The 8,993-nt window shown below is 53.5% G+C and overlaps 1 protein-coding gene across 1 annotated transcript in view; it reads right to left on the bottom strand.

Moving 5' to 3' along the window:
• Nucleotides 1–2,131: 2,131 nt before the first annotated feature.
• The window catches only part of FAM53B (family with sequence similarity 53 member B), a 79,145-nt gene continuing 72,283 nt past the window's right edge, over nucleotides 2,132–8,993 (bottom strand). The window contains exon 4 of the mRNA XM_036769660.1: nucleotides 2,132–7,049. Within this exon, the coding sequence (XP_036625555.1) occupies nucleotides 6,684–7,049 (366 nt within the window). The 3' untranslated portion in view covers nucleotides 2,132–6,683. The remainder of the gene's footprint in view (nucleotides 7,050–8,993) is intronic.

Raw genomic sequence — 8,993 nt, 5'->3', positions numbered from 1 at the left:
ATCAACCAAGAAGTACTTGTTGGGCTTCTGCCACGCACCACGGGCTGGGTTAGGGTCTGGGCACTCAAAACAAAAATGGAAACAGTCCCTGCCCTCATTCTAGGACAGAGGTGGAAGGGGATGTGAGTTAGCCTTGGCTGCCATGTACCCATCCAGCCGTAAGCTCCAACTCCCTTTCCATCCTGGTCCTGACAGATCACTGCAGTGTGGCAGTGAAGTCTTCTGGGGTGTCAACATTCTGCTGTCTTGCCTGGAATTTCTCCTAATTGCTTTGTACCAGAGAGGCGGGTGGTACCATGGAAGGAGGGCTGGCTTCAAAATCCAGCCCTGTGCTTAGGAGCTTTTCATTGCTTCTGTATATATTTATAGATCTTATCCACTCTGTCATCTTTAGTGCCTGGCACATAGCAGGTGCTCACTAAAAGCTTGGCGATTGTCTGCTTTTCAGCTAAAGGTAAGTCACGTTCTCTTTCCCAGCCTCGGTCTCATCATACATAAAATGGGGGCGATATTTGCTGGGAAATGTGAGTTGTTGATTTCTCCGGCTCTCTTGAAACTGGCCTGAGGGCAGTGATGCCCCTTCCCCCACCCCCAACATGTTTGACATCGGAGGAAAAGCTGGGCTGGTTTTGTTTCTTAACTGGCCCCACTGAGGAGTCTGCAGCTACCATAATCTCCCTTTCGTTTCCTCATGGTCCCTTTCAGTCCCAAACCCTAGTATCCATCATGCTTCCATGGTGACCAAAGGCTTACAAAGTCCTTCTCCCCCAATAACCCTGAGATGGCAGTGCAGGAGTCCTGCCTCCATTTTAGAGGAAGAAGCTGAGGGCCAGAGAGGGGGATGGAGACCGACAGAAAGGCTTCGGATCCTGCCTCTGCCCTTGGCTGGCCAGCTCACCATCCGCACAGTGCTTCACTTCCCTGGATTTCTGTTGTATCCCCATCTGAGGCAGATCATGGTACCTGGAGCACTGATGGCCTGGGGCTGTTAGCGAGCTGGCGCCTCACCTCAATGTCTGGAGCAGTGGCAGCGGTCAGTGTCCAAGCCAGGCCCGCAGCCTATGTCTCCACCTCTGAGCTCCCCATCCTTCTACTTCCCAGGAGCTGACAAGCTGCTGTTGGGGGACCTGGGTGGAGGCTCCGTGGCTTCTCACCAGTGATGTTAACAAGCACGGCTGTTACATTGTTCAGGATGGGCAAGAGCCTCCTCTCCTCTCTCCACCAAAAAACCAAAAGCTATTCCTTTCCAGTCAATATGCCTGAGCCCAAATAGCAGGAAGGAAGGAAGGAGGGAAGGAAGGATGGAAGGAAGGAAGGAGGGAGGGAGGGAAGGAAGGATGGAAGGAAGGAAGGAAGGAGGGAGGGAGGGAAGGAAGGAGGGAAGGAGGGAAGGAGGGAGGGAGGGAGGGAAGGAAGGAAGGAGGGAAGGAGGGAGGGAAGGAAGGAAGGAAGAATGGAAGGAAGGAAGGAGGGAGGGAAGGAAGGAAGGAAGGAGGGAAGGAGGGAGGGAGGGAGGGAAGGAAGGAAGGAAGGAAGGAAGGAAGGAAGGAAGGAAGGAAGGAAGGAAGGAGGGAGGGAGGGAGGGAGGGAGGGAGGGAGGAAGGAAGGAAGGAGGGAGGGAAGGAAGGAAGGAAGGAAGGAAGGGAGGGAGGGAAGGAAGGAAGGAAGGAGGGAGGGAAGGAAGGAAGGAAGGAAGGAAGGAAGGAGGGAGGGAGGGAAGGAAGGAATTAGGGAGGGAGGGGAACCAATAAGGATTTGCCTACAATGCCTCTTAACCCTCAGCAGCTATTGGAGAGTACCACCTGTATTTAGTGGATAGACTTCAGAGCACATATGATCTCCCCACGTGAGTATTCCCTTGTTTCATTTGGTAATGGTCACCTGCTGTCCTGTAGGACAGGACAACTCCCATGCTCACACCTGGGCAGGCTTTCCCCAAGGCAGAAAGTGTCCCCAGAGGATGTGAAAGGAAAATGTAACAAAAGCTCACCTGGGGGGTTTCAAATGAGTCCTCCCCCCATCCCAACCTTTTTTTGTGTGAGTGAGCGACCTCAACATGACACTCCAATTTACAACAAACACAACGCTTCCCAAAGTTGAGACCCATTTGCAACTTCAGGATGGATTTTTTCCTTCTTTATTATTACATTTTCTTTACATACATATACATATACATATATATATGTATGTATACAAATTCACAAAAGTTTACCAACTACAAAAAATTTGTTTGAAAAGTAAGGCTTTTGAAAACTGAAAATTGGTACACAAATCCCAAACCAGGAATGCCCCTGTTGGCCCGGAAATCTCCATTTCTGTCACTGTGGTTTGGGGTCAAGTTGGTGGACCCCCAGGCCAATGCCCATGGCACCAGCTTTTTGAGTAAGGCAAAAGGGTTTGTTGTCGTGTAAACTGGACATTCATGTGATCTCATGTGGCAGGGTCTCCTCCTGCCTGGGGCCAGCCCCTTGGGGTGAAGCAACCCTTTTTCAGGTGTAAGGTGTGTGTGTGTGTGTGTGTTCGTGTGTAAGAAGCCCTTTGGAATTCCAAGTGAATGATATGTAAAGGAGATTATGCCTCTTTAACAGGGACCCCCCCCCAAAAAAAACCCCCACCAAGTGGCCTTAAGGCCTGGTTCTCCCAAGCTCCCTTAGGTACTTAGAGGTGGGTTCTACAATCTCCAGCTCTCTACCTTGACAGGGAACCACTGGCTGGTGGTATTTGGGATTTCTTTTTATGGGGAAGGAAAGCCTGAGGATAGGGGTGAACCAGGATCTCTCAGAGGGAACCTTGTCTCCACCTGAAATCCAAGTTCCTCCCCCAGTTTGGGAAGGAGTGTGAGGGAAAAAGGAAGATTGGCCACTGGCCATGACGATTTGTGTGGGGTCCCTGTAGCAGCGCCAGTGGTGACGGCTGGGGCAGGGCAGGGACTAGTCACCAGCTGAGGGTGCATCCAGCTGTGCTACAGAGGGCACCTGGAAGTGCTGGGAAGGGACAGATGGGCTGGGACCAGTGCTGGGAGACAGCGTCCACACAGACTAGCAGGTCTCCAGGCCCTCCAGCCCCCTCCGCCCCCCCCCCCCGAAACATGAGGTCTTTGATTCCATGTTAGCCCAGATTAGCAAAAGCCTCTTGGAAGATGCTAACCAGTCACTGATGTGCCCACAAACCAGGGTCATAGAATTCATTTTCCAATGTTTGCTTTTTATCTCTTTAAAAAGGGACAAAATCAACCCTTTGTTGCTTTTCAAGGCTATGGATACCATCAATTAGAAAGGGGCTGGGTTCTCAAGAATCCTCCCCAGTGTCAGGAACAACTGCTGGGCATCATCCCCTTGGCCTCAGCCCATGGGCCTGAACCAAGCGTCACTTTGGCTCCACCAAACAGCATAGCTGATGGACCAACCCCAGCCACACCTCCCACAGAGAAACAGGCTCCCTCATTCCCCAGACAAATGCATCCTCTGAAGCACCTGGAGAAAAAAATAACATGTGGGGTTTGAGAAGAGGCCCCCAATTATGCCATGGGACATCCTGAAGGCAAGAGAGAGAGACCCCAGCTGAGAGCTTTGAAAAGCGGAGGGAGGGACAAGGATGTTCTCTGAAATCCCTGGCCCTGGAATTAGGGAAGAAGGGGAGGAGAGGATGCAGCCTGGGCAGGGCAGCCCAAACCTCAGCGCCAGACACCACTCCTCTCACTCCCTTCTGAAGAAACCCTTTCATTAGCAGAGCATAAGAAAGCCTGGGCCATTGGCAATAGCACATGCTCAGCTTCCTTGGGTTGTCTTTGATGCAAGAGAGGACATGAGTGGATGCAGCTAGGCCAGCACCAAGCACCTGGCCCGGCAGGGAGCCACCCACTTCCAAGTCCTTCTGATTGATGGGGAAGCCTCCAGCAAGGCCAGAGAGAGGGGCTTCTTGTGGCTTTCTCAAATGGCTACATCCCACCCTGATGATGAGGGTCAGGTCATGACAATGTTCATCTTCTTCATGGTACTATCACAGGCCAAGTCCAGTTAGAATACAAGCCCATCAGGATCTCCATCTCCAGGAACAAAGGCATTGCCGCGGCCTGGACACAGTCAGCACTGACCACCCCAAAGGCAGAGCTGGGAGACCCTGAGAGTTGGTTCTGGGAGGAGCTGACCTCTCTTAAGACCCTAATTCTAGGATGACGTCAGGACCCCCCCCAGGGTGGAGGACTTGGCTATGGCCAGGGGATGTTCCAACCTCAATCCTTTGGCTTCCCTGGCATCTCTCCATGTCCTTTTTATAAACATAACAATCTTCTCAACCTACATTGCACTGTTCCTCTGCAAATGACCCTAAAAATGCCAAGACTCGCCCTGACCACAGGAGGGGATGGCAATTCTCCCTTCGCAAAGACTGAGGAAGGAGAGCGCTAGAGAGAAGGGGGGCATCGAGGAGGTCCTGGGGCTCTTCTAGCTTTTTGTTAGACACCAACCCACCAGGCCTCTGCCGTCCCTCGGGGCCCCTCCCTGGGCAGGGCTACAGCCGCCTGCGCTGGGGCTGGCCCAGCCCAGATGCCTTCAGAGGTATCGACACGGCCCAAAAAATGGCATCAGCACCTGCACGAGGTTCCCAGATTCAAAAGGAAGGAGAACCACGGGCGCTTAATCGGGACATGAGACAGTCAGTTCTCAGTGGAAGAAGACAGGAGCGAGGGGCTCCAAAGCTACCTCCATCCCAGGGACGTAGGAAGGTGGTGTCTGGTCAGGTTGGGTTTAATGAGGAGAAAAGCCCTGCCTGAAATCTGCTCACATGCACCCACTGGATACTGAGGAGGACAGGCAGGGGGAGGGGAAAGAGGGGGAGGAAGAGGAGGAAGGGGGAGTGGGAGAGAGGCAGGGAGGGATGTGAGACTTTGAAAGACTGGGCAGCCGAGTCCCACCCCCATCACTTACTAACTGTGTGACCTTGGGCACGTGGCTTGGGCACTCGGGGCAGGGTCTCATTGCTCCCAAGAGCCAGGACCTCTAGGAATCTCAGTTTGCTCACTTAACATGGGAATAGCAACACCACTTGTACGCTGCTCACCTGGCGGCGGTGAGGTCCACATAAGGCCCTTTGAGGCCACAAAGTATTAGGCACACGAGTTCTCATTACTATAGGTGATGTAAGTCAGGTGAGAGAGAGAGAGAGACAGACAGACAGAGACAGAGAGAGGGAGAGGGAAGGAGGAAGAGAAATAGAGACACAGGGCGGCAGAGAGAGAGCAAGGCTTTTCCTGGGGTGTGTTTGCTAGAGGGACTTGGGGACTGGAGCTGAGCGGGGAGGGGAAGCCCCCCAAGGGCAGGGGGCAGGCCCGTGTGTGCAGAGTGGAAGGCTTGGGGGTGGATCAGAAATGGGAAAGCCGACTCCCACCCATTGGCCAGGACTGACCCAGCCCTTGCTCCTGTGCCCAACAGGGAAGGGCACTTGGCAAATTCACAATATGGAATCCTACTCACAGTTTTATGGTTGAAGGGAAGCCTTCATTTAGACAAGGTGTGTGCCTCAACTGAGTCTGGGAGCAGCCATGAATAAAGGACAACACTTCCTGATTTCCCCAAGGGCTTGAATTTCCTACCCTTGCCTGTTCAGTGCAGGCCATTCACCATCGAGTCACAGCTGTCCAAGTCAGTCCCATGATCCCTCTGCACCGAGGGTCCTAAGCTGGCTGGTGTGGGCTCTTCCCATGGGAAATGGGCCTGGTGTTTGCTCTGGGTGGCCCAAGTAGCCAATGACAGCTGGCTAAAGCTGTGGCTGCCACCCTTCGTTTGGCCAAACAAAAGAATCCTGTTGGCACCACGGCATCTCCTGCCAGCCCCGATACCAGCTCTGACCCTTCCTGGGAGCTCCCCACCAATCTCTGGTTGGAGCTGAAAAGCAGTGAGAAGACTCTCAGGGGAAGCCTGACCTGGAGCCCCAGAGACCCTATGAAGCACCTAGAAGCCCCTGCCACTGATCTCTGACTAGGGTCCAGTGCTCCCGAGGGTGCTGGCTAAACTGCTCCCTGACCCCCTGTGGCCCATCCCGAAGCAAGAGCCAGGAAACGTGTGCAGTCTGGACATCCCCAGGAGAAGAGCTGGCACCAGGCCCCCCATCCAACACCCCACACCCCCGACTCAAGCCTCTTTCCCTTTCAGATCCCTACATTCATCCTGAACCGGCCTTTCCTCCAGTGCCCGAGAGAGACGCCCAGAACCTGATGGGGAAAGGCTGGGGACGCCCCCAGGCAGAGGGCATGGTCATTCTTGCTTTTCAAGTCTCATGAGAAAATGAATGAGCGGCTACATGGCTACAGTAGAGGGCAGAACTCCAAGGTAGGAGATGCTGGGCATACCTGAAAACATTTTGGCAAAGCTACTCGCTTTAGTCGCCTGCATGGGATTCAATCTGCTGGCCAAGGAGAGGCCAGAGAGAAGCGGGGGCCTGGACATGGCCAGGACCAGTCAGCAAGCAATTCCTGGAGGCCTGGGGAGGTGTTCCAGAGGGAGGCTCACTCCTCTGGGACACAAAGGGGACACTTGGGAGCGAGGCCAGGGCCTGGGCCCAATGTGCCAACCCCCCATCACTGCCCCTGAGGGGCTGAGCGCTCCCTGCTGGGCCCTGGCCCCTGCCCCCATGCCTATTCCCAAACCCGATGCAGACGGTAGGGAAGTCATGGCTTTTGTCCTCCCTTAGTTGTTTTCTATTTGCTCAATGTCCAGTTCACCGTCCAAAGGGAAGATGTTGGCCCCGTCTGTCCCTGCGATCCGCCAGGCCGAGGCCCGGTCCTCTTCCCGCCGGCCGCCCTCCTCATCGGGGAGGCCACAGTCTGACTCCTCAAAGGACAGATCCTCTTTGCTAAGCGTACATTCTTCGGTGGTGGGAGGAGGGTCCAGGCCAGGGGTCCCCACAGGCTCCCTGCCTTCTGTGCTGGTGGAGGCAGAGAGCAAGGCTGTCCAGGACTTGGGGTTATTCGTGCTGGCGGCAAACGGGCTCTGCTGACCGCAGTCATCCACCATGGTGCTAAGGCAGCTGAGGCTGTTGAAGGTTTGACAATTCTGCAAAACAAGAAAAAAGAAAAGCAGGTAGCAGCAGAGCCAATCACGCCATCGTGGAAGCAGGAAGAGCAGTGCGCAATGAACCGCTTGGTCAGCTAGGGAGAGGGGTCAGTGTGGACACCAGTGTGCTGATCGAGCTCAGAGCCTTTCCTGAGGCCAGACTCAGGCTGGACCAGAACAGGCAAAGAATGCCCCTCCTGGGCCATGGGCACACTCTCTCCTGGCCAAGGAAAAAATGCTGCATGCGAGGTTTCCCCTCCCCAGACATTCCTGCCAGGACAATTTTCTTGGAAATCTGCAAGGACTTCTAAGCAAAGCCTGTCTGGAGGCGGCTAAACAGGCCTCCATTTCCTGGCTAGATTCTTCAGGCTTGGCCTTGTAAATGAAATTCCTCACACCTCAATCGGGGACTTTGAGTGGCTTGGTTGACAGCAAATGTGAGCAAACCTTGTCCTAGAAAGGGGACAGTGAGCTAACATTCTGCCAGGAAAAGCCAAGGCATTTCAAGCCAATGGCAGTTCTGGGGATCAAAGCTTAATTGGCTGAGACCTCCGAAGGACGTAGCATTGACCCTGGGCTTGGATCAGCCACCCAATCCAGAGCACATTCTCCGAGCAGCAGATTCTAGGAGGAGACGAGGTTCCCAGCGCTACATCAGCCTAGATGTCCTTGGCTGAGGCGGGCTCTGGATTCAGAGGACAAAGGCCCGGAAGGAAGGTCTGGACAGCTCCGGGACCACAGACACGGCTTCTCTCACCTCCCTTCTCTCTTAGAGTGAGGGGGAAGATTGTCCCTCTCCACCTCAAGTGGTTGTAATGAGGGAAACATTTTGAAAAGAGCCATATGAAGGTGAGTTGTGCTGACAGCGGCCATAACGCTGACGAGGAGTAATAAACCGCAAGACCAAGGTGATGTTACTGAAAGAAGCTTCCAGGAAAGGACCGAGGGAGAAGGGGACATTCTTGGAAAGTGAGGAATAAAAATGCTTGAAAATGAAAGGGTTTTTAAAGAGAAAGAAATGAGCTGGGCAGAGTCTTGAAGCCCACAGTGGATGGGGCCGGATGGAGAGCCAGGCAGACAGGCCGTGGAGGCCGGGCAGACACAGGCGGGCTGTGGAGTCAGAAAACCCAAGTTCACATTCCTGCCCTCAGACTCTTCCTCTGTAAAAGGAAGGGCTGAACCAGGGGCCTCGAAGGTACTTTGGGCTCTTTATCTGTGCTCTTCTACACCACCTGTGAGGGAGGGGCTGTCATTACCTCCCTTTAAGGTCATTGCCTGGCCCAGAGTCACAGGGGTCATTTAGTATCTGGGTTGGGACTTGAAGCCTGAACTTTCTGACTCCAAGGCTAGAGCTCTACTCTGCCCTGCACTGCCTCCATTGCAAAGCTTTTTAACCTTTTTAGTGGGTGGCCAACTTCTGCAGTCTGGTGAAGCCTACAAACCCCTTCTTAGAAAAAAATGTTTTTAAATGCAGAAAACAAAATACAGAAGCATACAAAAGAAATCAGTGATGTTTCCACCCAAGTTCCTGAACCCCCTGAAAGCCAGGGGACCAGGGACCTCAGGGGCAGACCCCCCCGCACTAGGGAAAGCTAGGTAAGGGTTGCCATCAGCACCCCCATCCCTGGGACGAAACATCATGTCCCCATGGCTGTGCCTCCACATTTCTCAAAGCCAATGTCACCCTGAAAACACTGTTATCAGAGCTAGGAAAACAAAAGGCTTCCTGCCTTAATCAATAGCTGTGTGGCATGAAGCACCCTGGCTGGAAACACTTCTCCTCCCTGGGGGCCTCCAAATTTGGAGGTCACCCCCACGGGCCGAGCTTTCCAATCCCAAGCCTCCTGGTTGGTGTCATCTAGCAATATGCTCCCAACAACATTAAATGTACATTTCCTTTCTTTCTTTTATTTGAAGACACTAATAGGGCTGGGAAAAGAGAAT

The sequence above is a fragment of the Trichosurus vulpecula genome, chromosome 8 (assembly GCF_011100635.1).
Source record: "Trichosurus vulpecula isolate mTriVul1 chromosome 8, mTriVul1.pri, whole genome shotgun sequence".
NCBI classification, from domain to species: Eukaryota; Metazoa; Chordata; class Mammalia; order Diprotodontia; family Phalangeridae; genus Trichosurus; species Trichosurus vulpecula.
The sequence above is the reverse complement of the archived record's forward strand: the minus strand, read 5'-3'. Positions and strand labels throughout refer to the sequence as shown.